This window comes from Anopheles marshallii, chromosome 2 (assembly GCF_943734725.1).
Source record: "Anopheles marshallii chromosome 2, idAnoMarsDA_429_01, whole genome shotgun sequence".
Lineage (NCBI taxonomy): Eukaryota > Metazoa > Arthropoda > Insecta > Diptera > Culicidae > Anopheles > Anopheles marshallii.
Genome location: NC_071326.1, coordinates 62,189,655 through 62,208,658, shown reverse-complemented (window position 1 = coordinate 62,208,658; position 19,004 = coordinate 62,189,655). Strand labels below are relative to the sequence as shown.

Here is a 19,004-nt window from a genome sequence, read left to right as displayed (position 1 = left end):
GAGTACTCTTTACGTGAATCACAATTGCTATTATTCGACAACTTGATACCATCTGCAGAGGCATTTCAGTGGGTGTCAAGTTTCCACCAAGATTTAAATTTAACCTCATCTAATAAATGTTTCAAGGGATATCGATTCAGATCTAAGAAACTTACGAAACACATTGCAAAACGATTTCTTGCTCTCTGTACCTCATGGGGTTCTTTCGTTAGATATCCGAATCGACGAAATATTGGACACGTTTCCACTTGAACAGGATCGGCCCGAAATCTTCGTCCCTTTACGACTCCAAAATGGGAGCAGATTACGTTGATAAAAATAAATACCATATCGTTAGGAGACTGCTAATGCTGTGAAGTATCGAGCGCATCTGTAGCGTGGAGAAAGGTCGCCAAATCGCCATCTGTCAGTAGCTACCGTCCACTTCCTTTATGGACACGTATGCCAACCATTTGTGGTGTGACAAGACATTGGCATATTTATGAGCGGCCATAAAAATAAATTGAATGCTACCATTTCTCCAACCCTCATAGATGTTATGAGAATGTCGAACTCTATAGCTTAAATTCAGCGGTTAACATGTGAATAAGATGATCATTCTCAACAGCTTGTCATTTGCAGAATCATTGAAGAACTCGCCCCGATTCAGCAGCGTAATAAATACGTATTAATTTTCAACTTCAGGGAGTAGTCCGCATGTGTTTACATTACATACATACATACATTTTTTTAGTAAGGGAATTTTGAAAATTTGACATAAAATTGTTTTAAACGGTTCTGAAAATCATACTCAACATTCTTAGGACGTACCAATTTCCAATTCCTACCTGAAAAACTCAATATATTGTAATATGGTTTCTGTTGAAAAAGCTTAGTTACCTCTACCTACCTCTTTTTGTTTCAAGTTATGAACAGGAAAAAAATACACTTTCTAACAAATAAATTTATTGGATGTACGGTTAATTTTAAATGAATGTAACACAACAAAGCCGTTAAACCTTCTGATTTGTTTACATCTACTTGTTGCCATCACCTCGCCTTTTCAAGCATTCTGAAAGCAATTATCTGTTCCTCTCTATCAACTTTTTTTACTATAACATCTAACGATATCATTCACTTGTTGACAACAACATCTAAAATGTTCAACACTTCGTGCAAAACGTTTGAGTGATGCAGCAATTGCAGAAGTGATTTAGAATGATCTTATTATTTCACGGTTTTTTCCCCACCGAATCCATACAGACAAGACCCGTGAGCGGATAACACACCAAAACGAGGCGACATGCGTCTCACAAACAGCATCTCCAGGCATCGAAAGTAAAATTTAACTTTATTGAAGTAATTACCTGTTTACAACCGTCGGAGCGCTTCATGTCACCATGGGAACGTTTTTATTCCCGGAAACTTTGCACTTCGGATGTACCGTGATACCCAAAAGTTCGCATTGAAAACAACACAAAAAAGTGGAAAAAATCTCGTCTGAGGTGCTACAGTCGATGAAGAAAATTAACTCACGACAGAAATTCAAACAAACAAACTGCTCTTAAGGTTTTTTCGGAGATACAGGGCGAATGCTTCAGCATCTTGTTAGTGCTGTTGTTCGCTGGTCGACCGAACGTTCATCGGGTGCTCTATGCGCCACCCGAGCTCATTACGTGCGGCAATAGCGTCTTTTATGGTGCTGCACGATCGTAAATTCCCCCGAGGATAAGCACGGGAAGGTTCATCTTTAAGTAACCGAAAGTCGGTACGAAACTTACTATCTTGGTCACATTTTGGCTAAAAAGTGCTCCGTGCAATCGGTCGTTTGCATCCGAGGGCAACTGAGGGCGTTGAGGTTAATTTGAGCCAGCTTAAATGATGCGATGTACTCAAAGGAATTTAAATTGCATCAATTTTAATGGTAAGAAGCCAAATACAGGACGGAAATCAAATCCGTAGACAAAACCATCAACTCATAAATTAGTCGCCCATAAAGTTTTCCACTCCTTCGAACAGATTCGCAGCGTGAATCCCTGCGTTGGTAAATTAATGTCCACCAGGTACGTAATCGTAGGATCGTAAAAAAAGGAACTTCGACCCTGCGTGTTTAGCCTAGTCCAGGAAACGAGGAGGGAAATAACTTCCCAGAACATTGTGGGCCAATTTTGGTAAAGGTGAATAAATATTTGGCCATCTATGAGGTAAGATCCGAAATCATTCCAAACAGTACGGGTCGCATGGTAGTTAATATATCTTTATGGCAATAAACCGAAAACACCCGCTGCGCAAAGATTACCTTCTCCGGGTTCGTGTCGCACAGAAAGCGTACCATCATGGATGGATGATACCTATACTCTGGAGAGGATTCTTTCTTTCCATTCGGTCACTGGACGCTGGTTCTCAAACTTGCTCCAATACCTTTACTACTATCCGGTGAAATATGGCTGATCTTGCGGATCAAAAGGAAAGGAAGAATGCATAAAGCTTCCGAAAAATCCCAAAGTCAACGTTTGGGGCCAGTTGTAATAGAAAAAAAACAGAATGTTAGCACAACTAGAATCAGGTTAGAGTGCTAGATTGTTGGAATACCCTCGTGCGACATTCCTAGCGGGTGGGAAAATGAAAAATGAAACCATAATTTTATGGTATCACTTTCATCGCTACCGACTTCTCTAATACATACTTTGCCCACCAGGTGAAGTCTACTGTGGGCATAATTTAAAACGAGGGTTCTATTTTGACCTTCATACTGTGGCTCGCATCTATCTTTCCTTCGATGCAGATTATCTTCTTGCTCAATATCCAGGATATAAAGTGGGAGTTTATGAAGCGGGAAATAATTAAAATACATCCAGCAAGCTCATTTGTCACGTTCGGCGAAGTGTAACCAGCCGAAGTGTATCCTTCCGGTGAGGACAAGCAGAATATTCTTTCCTGGAAATTTTGGGACTACGCTGTATCAGCTCGTTTTAGCAGTGAATGGATGATGGGTTTATAAAATGAAGATGCATATCTCTTCCACGCAAATGAAGGTGCACGCAGGAAGGTTAGATTCCATTGGATTAGGATCATGCGAAAACCGGTTTATAAGAAGCGGTTGGGTAGAACGGCATTAAAGAGATATAAATTTGAAATTTACTTATTTATCAGAATGATGATAAGAATTTCGTAATGCATTTAACTGTTAAGTTCCCAATATAAGAATAAATGCATTTGTATTCATTACTATCATTAAGATTCGATTCTTATCGTATGCCGCAAATTGCAAATCGCATCAAGGAATTCAAAACAATGCTGATGAAATGATGCAAAATTCATAAAACTAATAACAACAAAATTAATAAAACAAGTTTAGGTTCCGAAACTGGTAGCATCCGTGATCGAGGTGCCCTGTTGCATGTCGCTATTAAGGAAGTACCAGTAGAGCCTGTAAAATTTTCGATTTGACACATACACATACTTTCATTTAATAAAAGTAGTGTCACATACTGGCCGCTTTATCCAATATAACAAAACAGCTGTAAGAAATATGTCTATGGTCTAAGATACTTCTCAGACAGCCAATTGTCTGCCATTACACTCAAATTCAATGAATACTACACGAATAGTGATTTTCTTTGACGTTTATAAGTTTTGGTTAGATTCTTCATTTTGCTTGGTAGTTTAGTAAATAAAAAGACTTCTCTAACGGTGTGTTTATCGTTTGGCGTCCTGCATGGCAGATTTTTAAATTTTCCCTGTTTTTTTCACTCGAGTTCACAACGTCAAGTACCTCTGTGGAGCTTCGCTAGGAACCTCATCCGCTTCACCCAGCTGACATTTACAGTATTATTATAGTATACCAGGCATGATTGTCAACTACTTGCATTAATAGTTTTGTTATATATATGTGGTAGTATGTAGCGTGGTTTATTCTTTTAATTAGACTAAGAATACTTAATTTTTTAAAAGAAGAGTTGAGTATTTTGTACTTTACAGCTTTGTAACTAAACCAAATGCTAAAACATCCCAACAAACAATTACTTTGTGCAGAATATTAAATTACACTTCGTTTATGTGTGTCGCGCAAAAAAAAAGAGTTTATGTTCCGTTTCCTCTCCGTAGGTTACCAACCAACCAGTGCAGAACCTACCGAAAATAGCGGCGAATCATAATTTTACATTGCTGGCATTCGTCTCCAAAACCAGAAAGCATTTCATACCCCTTTTTTCGCTAGTACCAAAGTTTCCCCATCCCAACACGACACGTACAATTGCAATTTTCCTCCGTACAAGAAAAACGTACCTTTACCGAACGCTGGATAACGCCAGCCTTGTAGTGAACGAATCGCAACCGTGAAAGTATTTCGGAAACCGGCTTGGAACAGGTCGACGGGCGACGATGTAATTTATGGAAAACTAACGCTATAATTCAGCAGCAAACACAAACTTTATTGAAATAGGGCAAGAATTTTCCAGCTCACTCACACTACGAGTGCATTCGGGGTATGTTTTCGTTTCGATTTTACGACTCACACGGGCTCAGTAGTGAAAATCCTGGGCAAGTAAGCATCCGCTCTGCGATGCGTGCGATACTTTTGAAGTGTGTTTCGTTTCCTTGCACCGTTGAAACTTTGTGTGCAGCACAACGTACGTGAAAGAAACTGGCACCGGGAACTCGCCTACAAGGTGGAAACTGTGTCGAAAAGCGGGAAAATATATATATTTCAAATCAAGCAACCCTCACCGAAGAAGAAAAAAGGCACATCCCTCACGGGATCCGACGGCATTTCTGGTTTTTGACTGTTTTTGGCCTGCCACGGTTGTCGAGGTCTTGCCGCATGTGCAGTTCAACTTATAACTGTTTTTTTTTTCTTTCGCTGGGTAAATGTACTTTCACCCGGGTGCTGCTTGCTCAGCTGAGCAAACACTCAAAGGCAGTGGAGAAACTCAAAGTCAACCTTCTGGCCAAACTACTCCTTTGTAGCAGGTTCATGTTGCGAGCTTTATCCGGAAAGTGTGCACCGAAAAGGAACTGGCTGCCATTTGGATCATCTCCACTCGTCTACTGTGGTGGTAGAGTCTAGCAGAACACTTTAACAGACCTACCACGCCTATCTGGTGTGGTAGACACACAAACGATCGGTACAAAACGAACAAAGATACCAAGCAAAAGGGAAAGCTTTCATGTATTTATCTTCGTTGCAGTACTACGCCGACACACTGCAGCTTTCGTTTGCAGTAGTATCTGTCGCGTGGAGTTAAAAGACACCTTCTGTACAAACAACGAAATGAACTGGTATATCGCGTGTGTATATGCCCGGCTGGGATATTAGAGGTTTATATTAAAAGGTGAAAACGGCATCATTGCGGGTAAACACAGGACATGAAATAGGGCCATTATTATAAGGCGTAAGTGTGAGCACTTTGTTTGTATGAATTAGACGCTAAAAGGATTATTTTGAGTTAGTCAAGTCTTATGCGAGCGAATGGTTCTGTAGTTTTGAGAATGTTTCTGATTTTCATTGCGCTTTCATATTATTCTACTTTAAATTCGTTTTATCATGATCTTGCTACGATAGGTCATCCAGCAGAGTTGGAAACCACTTCATTCAACTCCACCACCTAATCAGTTGTTCAGGCTAGATTAATATCAGGTTAAGCACAAATATACACAGTTTATTTAATTTTTATGTGAATTTATTAGTATTTTAATAAAATGAAAGTAAAGTTATAGTCTTAATAGTTGCAACAAATTTATTCTTGAAGTACATGTACATTTTTTTTCTGTATAACCAACCCACAAATTAATTATCCGTTGCCTTAATCAGGGTTTGCTAAGAGGTTATTATTCAGAGCTGGCAACGAATAGCAATGCTATACACCATCAAAAATTCATAAGAACAAAACGAACTCAACTCATGCAACGAACAAAACCTCAATAAGGTGCAATTTTTCAAAACGAAACGACCATAATTGACACTTTCTCCAGGTACTTCTGCACATGCAATTTATTCGTTAGCACCAGTGAGTATCACTTTTTTGCCTCAAATTGAAAGTTTTAAAATATTTATCGTTCGTGCGGCAATAATTGATTAAAGAGAGTGATTTTATCGCTACTTAAGCCTTGTTAGGGTAGAGAGTGGTTTTGCTGGTTTGCAAATGTGTCGCTAACACTTTTTTACTCGAAAAACAAATTCAACAAATTGTTTTAAACATTTCTGAAATTTCTACACACGGCCATTTTTCATCGTACAACAAACTTTTTCTAACTCTTGAAGCAACCCAAGAAAAAGCTTGATCCATTCATTGCACGGGAGAAATTAAATTAATCCCGTAAAACGTCCACCATTTCTGACGGATCATTTATTTTGAATGAAAAATGATTGTCGGACGAATGTGTTGTATTATTTATTAGTATCCACGGCAAAAGGTTACCATCGTCCGGTAGCTTGGCAAGCGAGCAGACCAAACTAAGCTGGGCACCACATGTCCATCCATCTTCCAGTACAGGGTCCGAGGAAACCATTTTAATGGCAACACCGTCTTCCAGATGCAAACGCACTGTTTTATGCACTACGTGCGCTAAATATGCGCCAAGTTCCTCACTCACTCTCATTCTGGACGGTTGGTGATGGGTAGATAATACCCATCAGCTGCGATAACAGATTCATGGCGATGTTTGCTGGTAGTTATGTATCTGCTTTGTTGAACGGGAAAGTTGGGGATCTGAAGCCACAAACGAAATCGTCAGTGACAATGCGCATCTACCGGGAGGATGGATGGGTGGGTGGAAACCATTCCCAAACGACCACCGGATGGGTATAAACACCATCGCAATCGACCGCACGTAAATACGATTGCGAACCCACCAAGCATCCCATCGATGCGACACCATATTGCTACCTAGAAATCGTTCCAACAGCCACACCTCTAACTAATAAACCGCAAACTCCCCCATTGAGTAGCATAAGCTCCCTGACATACACACACACACCCGCAAGAACGACGCTCGGCAGTGCAAAACCGCCGACTGCTGGCTTTTGCGTGATCGATGTACTGATACAATTTTCCTCTCCATCTATCGCCGTGCCCATTGCGGCGCGTTCCAATTACAGATATCACCAGCGGTGGCATCCAGCATCATCAGCCCTTCGATGGATATAAATCATTCCTCGATACCAGCACGGCCCATCTGCGGGCGTACGTGGCGTCCGGTTCGGTTGCGTCCGCGTCCGCCAGCCAGTTCGGTGGCTCACATCACAGCCAGCAGCAACAGTCGGGGCAGGGCCAAAGCTCGCAAAGCAAATGGGAGGAACCGTACTTTGACGACACAACACCCACCAATGTGACCGGGCTCGTTGGCAAATCCGCTTATCTGAGCTGTCGGGTGAAGAATCTGGGCAACAAAACGGTAAGATGCAACTTTACATGTCTACTCAACATGTTCTTCGCTTTGCATACGTACTATTCACTTACCTCACTCAACAAACATATGCTGTATGAATCTTGCATCTCCCTAAAAAAAATATTCCTTTCCACATCTACTTAAAATGCAATATGAGAAGAGTGCTGGTCAAGTAGGTTTAGTATATATTTTCCCAAACGATACTGTCACTCACTTATGAAGCTTTTTGGCTTAGAAGTGTTCTAGATTCTAACTCTGTTGTCGGTCTGTGAAATCAACCATTTTCTTTTAGGGTGTTTTAATTAAATGCACATGCGTTGCCCTTTTTCCATTAAGTACAGGAGCAAGTAAGTCGTTGTAGTTCAATTTCTTTTCACGTACTAATTCAAATTGCAAAAGTTCTATTAATAACGACATTAATACTTAATATTTATGTTTCATTGCTCTTGCTCTTTAACACACGATTATTTATTATACTTCCTGGTTGGTTGGTTGGAAAACTACTGCTTATAACCTTTCAGACTTCTTATAAGCCCACAATTTATCGTTTCGTACGATTCAGTCAAGCAATAAGTCGTTAATTCTAGCTTAGGTATGCTTAACTAATTAAAAAATCTTATCATGTGTTGCACATTCTTGGACAGTATGGTGTTTGAGAGAACTCATAATGGTGGGGTTAAACGTTCTTACTTCTTGGCGTAACGACCTTCTAGGTCATATCTGCCATTTTTGGCTTACTAGACTTATTTTACCCCGTAGCCGGATAGTCAATCCTTGCTACGGAGGATTGATCCGGATGGGAATTTGGACCGATCCTGTCCAGTAAAGACCGGCGCCGCTACCAATATACCCCCAGCCGCCCCCAGTTGAAAGTTGATTCGGTTAAAGTCTCGAATCATGTAACAAATGTTCGTTTATTTCTCTTGTCTTCAAGCAGTTGTTTGTATAAAACAGTCTAATAGTAAAATTTCTAGGTATCTTTATGAGATTTTGATTTAGGTGAATGGACTGAATCGATTGATAATTTAAATGCGATAACGCTGCTACAATAGTATTGTTACGAGTCACACTCAAAAGATCAAAATTGTGTAGAAGAAAATACGTCAAATGCCGTCATTCTGGAAAATAAAATATATAATTATTGTAAACAAAACTATACAGAAAATAAAACTCATAATAAATTTGCAGAAATGCATAAAAGTTTCTGCAAGTTATGATATCTTTTAACCTTTTAACTTTTGATATTAAAGAATATATATATTTATTAACTTCTTCTAAAAAAACTCAAGCATGATATAACATTATTGTTATGTTTATTTTCATAATGTTATACAAGCTAACTTTATAAGCACAATATGAGAAACAACTGCTGGTCATTAAGAATACTAGCACCAGGACCAGTTTGAACAGACGAATAAACTTTTTTCATAACAATCATACGAAAAAATGAAACATTGTTGGGTAAACCTTAAGTTTTTGATAATAAGAGCCAACCGTTTCACCATGCATAATCTTTTGTATTTGTTATTTTTTTCTTCGTAAATTTGCACCCTTTTCGTATTTACCGTCATTCTTCTCCACTACATCAACCACCGTGAATGATGAGTCTGGTTTTGACGTCGAGGCCATCCATAATTATTTAAATTATCCAACTTCAAACAACTTCTGTACGGTGCACGTGTGAACAACATTTTATTCCGATGACTCGCCAGAAAAGTCAAAATTTATGCAAACATACCAAACCCCTGTGCGAAAACATACTGCCGCTCGCAAGTTATCATAACAGTATCCCCAGGGTTTTTCCTACGATTCGATTAATTTTTCGCACCACATCAACAATGCGAACGAACACACCGTTAAAAAGGCAGAACCCGACGCGAACGGCAAGTGCCGATCGCGGAAGCTACCGACCTCGGGAAAATAAACATTCATTAACGGAAAGACAAATTAATTTGCTTGCGCTTCCTTTTTTTCGGTTCTGCTAGCAAACAAACGTTTACGGAGCAAAAAAAAAGTGCACAACAATTGCTGACTTTTGAGCTCCATTAATTGCAAACATTACCCTCGAATAGGGGCATTGGCAACCATTTCACAAGGTATGCCACGAAAACAAGGTTGATCAAAGCTGTTCCAAAAACTGGGAGCTCCGAGTTTGGCCTTTGGGAAGGCAAATGGTTGCAGCAGTTCGTAAATTTTCATCCAATGGCCATAATTAACAGGTCTCCCGCATCCGTCGATTACAATGGACGAAAGAGTTATGGCCGACGTTAGGTCGTTTGGTTTTAACTACTTTTCTTCTATCTCACTGCGCATTGAGGATAACGTTGTAGCCGGTTCAGCCGTTTTAGGAACTTATTTTATTTTTTGATGTACTGCCAAACGAGGGTGTCGTTTGGCTTATCAAATTTAAGACGCTGCTCACAAAGGGACGTCCGGTAAAAGCGATCAAAATAAATGGTCTTTGGGACTGATTCTTAATTGCTTCTTTCTGCTGGACCGCCTGAGGAACACAATCGCCTGCAGTGTTGTTTCTATTGCTGGCAAGAAAAAACAGCCATCAAAATTATCATTTTAAGGTGGAAGAAAATTAACGGCTGCAAAAATTATGTTTTTCGTGTGGCATCGGTGGATAAAAGGTGGAGCGTGGGACAAGTTTCGTAATTCTGTTGAGTTGCTATATTTTCTTCCAGCAATTTCGATAGATTGATTATGATGCGTGTTATGTTACGACGTTCGTAGGCAGCAGTGAAGACAATTAAATTTTAATTATACTCAACTTATCCTTGTAATCCGACAGTGTCAGTGAAAACACGTAGTGTTGAAATATTTTCAGCAGAGTACTTAAAGTAAAGCGAAATATTTTAAATGTATAACGATATTTTTAAATAGAAAATCTCGTTTTTTTTTATTTTATACATTAATTCTTTATGTCGGCCCGTGCAGACATGCCGTATAAACTCGTAATGTAGTTCCTAAACTTTATTCTTGATTTCTTCATACCATATCATACATTTAGATAAATGTTCAATACTCTCAATTAAGTTTAAATTGATATGTTTATCTCTGAACCTGTGGATGTCAAAGCAGTCCCGCCAACTGCAACTATCCTGCTATTGAAAAGAAAAGCTTATCTCATACCATTCACAGGTTGACAGCAAACGTGGAGTTGCGAAAGCTTCCACGGACGATGGCTTTGGAGTGTAAAAACAATGCGTGCCTAATCGTGTCCAGCTACTGGCAGCTGTTACCTCAAAAACTTTTCAAGATGAATGGGTACTTTTAGTGTTAATACCCCACGCGGCCACTTCCCAACTTCACGAGACGGAAAGGTCGATAGCCGCCTTTTCCGAAAATTGTTCGCCTTCGAGATCATTCGAGAGTATTCAAATTTAGTATTCATAGCAAATTGACGTTGGCAGCCGACGGTGCATGCCGACCCTTTCCGATAGGCAACCGAGAAACGTACACCCGTAAAAAAGGCTACTCCAAATGGAAGGCTTTTTGGAAGAAAGCCATCGAGAAATTATTAAGCACATTAAATCCTGCCAAAACAAAGTTCCACTTTCAATAGGCACAAGACAGCCAAATAAAAAGGTCATCTCGTCCTCTAGGGCGGAGGTACCCAAAGAACGAAAAACCATTATTTCTTTCCATTCTGACATGGCCCTGATCCTGTGCCTTATTTTGAATAATCAAATTAAATATTTACTCTTGACGAACAATTTCTCATTTCACGCTGCTCAACATACCCCGGTGTGACATTCCATCATACGGCACCGAAATGGGATATTCATTGTGGCTGGGGAACATTCAGGTCTCATGGATTAGACATCGGGACATCCATATACTCACCGTCGGTAGTTACACGTACACCTCCGACCAACGGTTCCAGGCCACACATCACAAAAACATCGACGATTGGACGCTGCAGATCAAATGGGCCCAGAAGCGGGACGCAGGTATCTACGAATGCCAGATATCGACCCAGCCAGTGCGTAGTTTCTTCGTGACGTTGAGCGTCGTAGGTAAGTTGAAACCTGAATTAATACTTTAGAAGCTGATTTTAGATTTTCGTAGTGTTTAGTAGTAGTTTTTTAATTCACTTGTGTATTGAAATGTGAAGTAAGTTTAAAACAATATAAAGCTTTTAGCTTGTGACATGCTGAACGTTACGACAGTTTGACTCAAAGATTTTTGGGTTAATTTTGTCGTGTTAAACTATTATAGAAATTAGTGGATATGACTTTGGATATTCAGCCCAACTCTATATAAAATAAAAAAAGCTTTATTTATTGATATTTACAATATGACGTTTGCCGTATTATGAATAAAGCTTGCGTGGATTTTTGTACAATCATTGCAATTCATTTCCTTATTACATTTTACCTTATCCCGGACATCGGTTAATAAATTAACTTAACCCTAACGAGTAATAAATGAATAAAATGTGTTGCTTGTACAAATAATTAAATAGTATTTTTCATCAAATATAATGTATGTTCATTGTTTTGGTTAAACTATCTACAAAAAATGGACCTGCCAAATACTTTCCTTACCCAATACGGCTGATAACGATCGTAAACCTCACGGGTATCGTTTGGCTAACGAGAGCAAATCTTAGATGTCGAACATCGGCTCTGCAATCGCGTAATCCGTCTTCGTTAGTGGCATGTGGCCTTGATTTGCATTTAGAATTACGTTGCCCGCCGATGCTGAGGCCTACCAAAGCTCCCAGCACAGCACCATGCCGATCGGAATATGTTGTAATTATGTCAATCAACCCGCCTCGCATACGTATAATCAAATAACATGTACGGGTGAGTTAACTGGATCGGAATTGATTTGAATTCCATTATAGCGTTCCACCGACCGGAATGGACGTGAAATGTGATAGCTCTTTAGCATGCACCTTGCCGTGTGCTAACATTTCACCATCCTGTATCACGCAAGTTTGCAACATTCAATAATATCCCCCCAGGATGTATCGGAGAAGCTTTTTCCTCCAGCCATAACACCTGCGTATGCTTAAAATCGATCTAAAACTCATCTGACAATTAGTGAGTGCAAAATGTAATGCTAGGCGGAATTTACAGAGCAGAATGGGTTAATTATTTACTTACATACACACACAGACATTACGCCAATCGTTCTCGTGGGAACCAAATTAATCCATTGATATAGTTGTGGATGAATTTGGATATAGAACTGTACACCCTTTGTAGTACCTCTCGGGTAGATTAATTTATTTCCATCAAAGATGCATAATCAAACATGCAAATGGATTAATATTGCTTTGATTTTTGTAGTCTGTTTTTGTAACATGGTTTGTTATTCGTTTGGTTGCATAATCCGTGTCACGTTTTCAGTTATGGGATCGATTAGAATAGAATTCAGTGAATAATTAAAAATATGCAAGCACTCGTGTGAAAGGCAATCCCGCATGTAAAAACAACCCCTCACATTTGAGAACAAAATACCAGGCGTCTCCATTTAACGCAAGAAAAACACCATGCGTCCCCATGATTAACAGAAAGAACTTACGTGAAAAATAAAAAAATTGAAATTTTCGTTCCATGTTTTATTTGCTATTCACTTAACATAAACGGAGTATTTATTTACATTTCCAATATTTTTTTATCTATATTCGATATTTCCATAGTTTTTAGTTTTTACTTTTATTTTTTACTTTTTATGCGCATGTGATCTTCTTGAAACTTCACCGACTGCAATTCTAGTAAATATGATGAACGGTTATGTTGATAAGAAAAAAGTGCTTATTTCGTACGTATCAGAAAGTCACTTCGATTGGGGAAAAGTAAATGCATCGAATCGGAAAAATGTTTCAAAATGCGTTTCGTTACTGATCCTTTTCTTTTCATCGATCGAATTCAATCGATACTTTTCTTTCAATAAACAAAGTTTTTTATTTAATCAGGCTGTATGTTCTAGTATGACCACTTCGACTGCATTGTCAAATTTGGTTTCATTTCATTTCAAGTTTCGTTTCATTCACCGTTCGATCGAGCGGTCCAAAGCAGTATTTGGCCAAAAGTTTCAAATTCACAATCACATTTTAGAAAAATATCTTATCATGTGATTTAAATTAACAAAAAACGAAATAAAAACAATGGGTGTTTACGCTAGCCTGAGCCGGTAGGAAACCTTACTTTGCAAATTGGCGTAAACAAAGTTACATACATTTTATTGCAACAGTTCTTTCTCCCTTACTATTTTGTTCCGAACGAAATCGAAACGTTCAACAGCAATGTTTCACGAATTATTTCACAAATTCAGAATTTTTTTATAGTTCTACAACCGTTATAACTAACTAGTAACTACAACCGTAATAATGTTTAGCTTCAACGTTAGCTGTTTGCAAAGCAAATAGCAATTTGACGTTTATAGGGGTTTTTTTTTAAACCCACTCGTGCTTCAGTCAAAGGGTCGGCAAAACATCGCATCGAATTTAAGTACATAATTCTGCTTGGTAAATAAACTTTTTTTTATGTAATTTGCATCTTCTCGCTATGTTCAAAGGATATTATCTAGCGAGCAAGTGGAAATAAAAACAGTTTAACTACATTTCCAGGGTGTTCAAGTAAATAATGCAATTTTTAACTTGTAGCGAATGAAATTCCGAGCTTGTTTCTTGCATGTTTTCAAACAAGCTTCTTATTTAAAGAGTATGTGCTTTAATTTCTTATTATTTTTTTTTGAGAAATTTTGCGTCTGTTTACGCTTTGGACGTCACCCATTGTTGTTTTTTGTTGTGACGTTTTTGATAACTGCCCGCACACCAGATTAGGCTGTTAGTATTTTCACTGGGGCAGCATTAGCGTTACATATCAAAGTATAAGTGTTTATTACCGTTGTTGGTTAAGAAAAATTTTCCACGTATGATGAACGGTCAAGCCGAATCATGGTGTTATTAATTTTCACCATTTCGAATGAAACACATAAAAAACACAACGTGGAGAACGATCCCGAACAGCGTGATTTTTTAAGAATAATCCAAGTATTGTGAAATACTAATGTTGCTTAAACCACGACTGTCATTCAGACAACAATTCCTGGAATAATAACTAAATCCTTAAAAAAGTAATATAAATTATTTTATCTGTCCATGAAATACGACGCTAAAAATTGCAGCCTCCTGGAAGACACCTCATAAAGGGTTTATCTTTTCATAACAATGTACACTATTCTTTCAAGAAAAGGAATAAAAAATCGATATTCAAACTTCTCCGAACTACCGCACAATTGAATACTGCTCCATTCTAATAATATCCGGGAGGTTCCATTTAAGGATGCCTATGAAGTACTCACAATGGTTCTTACCTTTTCAACACGACGTCGCTCACCATCGTCCAAAATAAATCGTTCAGTTCGGCCTTCCTGCTGTTAGCCATTTTCCTGACGTCCATTCACTAGCCCAGCAAGTCAGGAGTGGCGAAAATAAGCGTCCGGAAGGTGTAGAGTAATTTTCACACAAATGCGCTTCAAAGACTCCGGAAAGAGGAAGTCTCTTCGTCGCTCCCTAACTTTTCGCCATCGAAGGAAAAGAAAAGCTTCCCATGTTGCCCAGGGTCACGTTATTTATGCATCGAAGCATTCTTTAATTGGGCCACCGCCTCGAATGTTTAGTTCGGTTATCATGGACTGCAGAGTGACGGAGGTTTTTCGGGCGGCTTTTAATGAGAAAACTCCTGCATCCGGTGCTCTCGACAGTAGATGGAGCAAACGTTTGTAGGGATAGGAGGTTGCCTCTAATGTGCGCACCGCGTTTGAGGTCATAGATCGGCAGGTCGTTCTTTTTTTTATCCCCACCAAGAAGCGAAAAGTCTCATCAATCCCAATCCCACAAGTACCACAATTCAAGCGAAAAGTTTTCCGACAGTACGCCTTCAACGAGCGATCTATCTTGCGCTATGAATGCCGTACTTCCTCATTATCTACCGTCTGTTCGGTAGGTGAACGTTACTCGAACCAAACAACCGGAAACATACTCACACACACCCACATGCGCACATACGAACGCACTTCCTGCGTGTGGGGTGGGGTGCTTTGAGGAGCACGTACGGTATGTAGCTAATTATCGAAGGACTAGAATCTTTCCGTAGGTAGCGTTTGAAATATGGGTTTTGTGGTGTGTGCAAACTTTCACGGCACGAGCCCTACGAAAGGAAAATAATGAGCATCAAAGTTGCGTTACTCTCGCATGTTTGTGCGCACCCAAACATCCGACCATAGTCACCGGGAAAATTGTAGGCTTTGGTTAACCAAAATTCCTCTCACACCACGAGAAAGCGCTATGCTTCCTCATGATATCGTGAAGTATGAAAAAAAAGGTACCACGTGGATCATTACTTCTGCGTAACACTTGACGAGTTTAATTGATGCACAGAACCGTCAGCTGGTAAAATGCGCAATTTGAAACACTTATAAATGGCCCCCGGTAAACGAAACACTCGGGTGACTAGCCATCCAAAGAGCCCACCCCATCCCCCGACCCATTTAACTTAACCGATGGATTAAACCCAAAAACGCGATGAGGATAATGAGGCATCAAAATTGTTTTTTTTTTTAACTTGAAGCAGGATATGTCAACGCAATTAATCCTCTGCATACGCTTAATACCTCCTATCACATCATGTTCCCTTAACTCTCATTCGTTAGCTGCATCGGTTGGGTACACAAATTTGGAAACCATTTCGAGAACCACTTTTCCAGCATGCGTAATTTCTTAATCATTCTAATGACTTGATTACTTCGATGCAGGCATGTAGTTAATGAATTTTTTTTTTGCGCACGTGTGTTTGTGTTGAAAAGGAATGGGAAGCAATAACGTTACTTTTAATCACATTTTAGAGCTAATCTTTGTGATGGTAGAACATGGGATACAGGCATCATAAAATGTACCATTGCCATTACGTTTTTTTCAACGCAGTATAAGCTGTGCCAAAACACATCAGGATGTCATACACGGTAAACGTCGTTACATAACATTAACGACGCTGTTATATGCAACATAATTTGCAAACCCAATAAAATAAACGAAGAAGTTAATTACTCTTTGTTTTACGATCTGAAGACGAACAAAATTCATTTTTTTTCAAAATAAGTCTTATTCTTACTTATATGTTTGCCCTCAATTATAGAAATAATAATAATTCTTAACAAAACTAGCTTCCTGAAGAATTAAATAATTAAAAACATGTACGTTTCCCACTAAGACATATCACTGAAAACAATATTTGATATTTGTACTTGCTTTAATTTTATTTTTTCATCCTATTAACACACCACACATTTAATGTGAATATTTATTTAAACATCATAAAAATGTATCATTAGAAACTTTTCACAAATTTTTATAATATTCATACTTCTTACCTACCATGCGGTCACCAACTGGTGACTAAAAATGCTCAAACGAATTTACTGACGAAGTGTACAGAAGTTTACGATCGCCATACTTTTATGTTATTAAATCGTCTTCTTCTCGACTTCTGAAGTCGGTTGAGTCGACGAAAATCGATATCAACCAACAACCAACCTAAACATTGATCCCAACCACGGTTTGTGAAAGAGTAAGGAAATTTTAAAAATAGAAAATAGACGATCGTGCTCGTTAGAATAAGGTGTCCTTTCACAGTTTGAGGAAAGGTTAAATATTTCGGATGTAACGATTCAGGGAGCTTTAACGCGACCAATTCAATCGGCTTGTAATGATGTAATGACTTATTGTATTGTTCTGTTTGTGCTCGCTACATTTGTTCACACTTGCGTATCTATTCCTCTACAAAGAGAATGTGTTCCAGGATCCATTATTGATTGATTTTCAGAGTATAATTCCACATTCTCTGAATTCATACTCTTCTTGTTCTTCTATCTCAGATCAAAAATTATGTTTTTACAATTTCGTTAAAATTATGTTATTACAAGTTATGTACAAAATCAAATGAGAGAATGGATCGTATATGGTACACTTTTTTAAGAAGCAAATGACATTATTAAATGGCACTTAATCTCAATCAATTTATATACGAACAAAATACAAGTCCTCAACATGAAAATTTAAAAGCAAAAAAAATCATCTTTGAATATGCATATCAATTGACACGTACCGAGCTAACTCCTGGGGCATTCCCGAGTATTTAGTAAAAAAGTTTATGTGAAATGAACTCACGCAAAAATGAAAACTTTTATCTGACCGGATTCCAGCATATTCAAACTCACTGCCCACTTGGGAAGAGAAAATGGGAAGTTCGGTACGGTTTCGGTCTGCTGGTCAGGGAGCGAACCTACATCGAAATGAATCGTCCGTGTAGTCTCGGATCGCTTCAAACTCAATCTCATTAAAAACTTTCTTTCTGAAAACCGCTCTTCCCTCGTCAAGCAGATGCAGGAACGTTCTCTCCTGATTTCATTCCATTCGGTTTGTGTTGAAGCGTTTATTCTAATTTTTTCCATCCGTTTTTCTCACCTACGATCTTTTCCTCTTCATTTTTTGTCAACAGTTTTCTTTCGCCTGTGTTCAAACAAAAATTTCTTCATTTTTCGCTACTCTCTATGGAATGCAACGGGCGTGATCTTTACTTCATTTTTGTGACACATTTGCACCACAAAAGGTTCGCTCCCACTCGTTAGGTTTCAATTTCGCCGGGTGAATTGAAATAATATGTAAATGTACCATTTTGGGCTGGGTAATGATTGTACGACAATTTCAAACTGCTTCCAAAATTATGGACACGGAAGAAACATTAAGATAATTGATATTACAGAGTTTCAAATTTGACGTGAGAATTTTTGAAATTTAGTGAGTAGAAAAACATGTTTGAAACTATTTAAAACAAATTGAAAACAAAAGAAAAACAATTACCAATGAAAAATAAATTCTCGTGCATTTTACGATTCAAACCTATCAAACAAAAAATGTAAATTAGGCTTTATCAGTATCTTAGCACCTTATTTCATATTTGATTTTGAAATTAAACTGTGCCAGGTGTGTAACAGTTAAGGAAAAATAAACCATGGAATGACGATGAGCTTTTCATTCGAGCAATGCCCTAACGAGCCCAATTTAAAATGAAAAATCCTTCATTATTTTTATTCTGCTATTTTTTTATTGAAACATTTCCTTACCCATGAATTATTAACTTCATCAGCATTCTTCCAATGTAGGTGATAATTACTATGAAGTAAAAAATTTGAAAAAAAAAATTGAAAATGAAGTAAAAAAAAAATGGTTGAGCTGACAGGATTCTTTTGTTGGCCACAATTAACTCAATACTTTCTGATGTAGAAATTATAATTGTATGATTAAAATGGTAATACCATTTTTCAAATATATGAACATTAAAAAAGTTCATTGCGCATTTTTTATAAAACATTTTAAAATAATCAATGCACCTTATTGGATAAATTTTCATTTGGTGTTTAAATTATTTACCTTACATGGCACCTGTGGATCAAAGAAAAAGACGTTTGTTTGTGAATCCGAAAATATAACTATTTCACCCAAATAACACGCTGATGGTGCCCCCGACAACAAACACAACGGTTAAGCGTCTTCTAATTGTATGCAAATTGTTGTAGACGAATATTTTCGGTGAAATATGATAATCTCATAATTA

General features: G+C 38.2%; 1 protein-coding gene across 1 annotated transcript in view; it reads left to right on the top strand.

Moving 5' to 3' along the window:
- LOC128718923 (fibroblast growth factor receptor-like 1) overlaps positions 1-19,004 on the top strand; it is a 104,915-nt gene that overhangs the window by 74,086 nt on the left and 11,825 nt on the right. The window contains exons 2-3 of the mRNA XM_053812540.1: positions 7,079-7,374; positions 11,183-11,393. Coding sequence (XP_053668515.1) covers positions 7,079-7,374; positions 11,183-11,393 — 507 coding nt within the window. The remainder of the gene's footprint in view (positions 1-7,078; positions 7,375-11,182; positions 11,394-19,004) is intronic.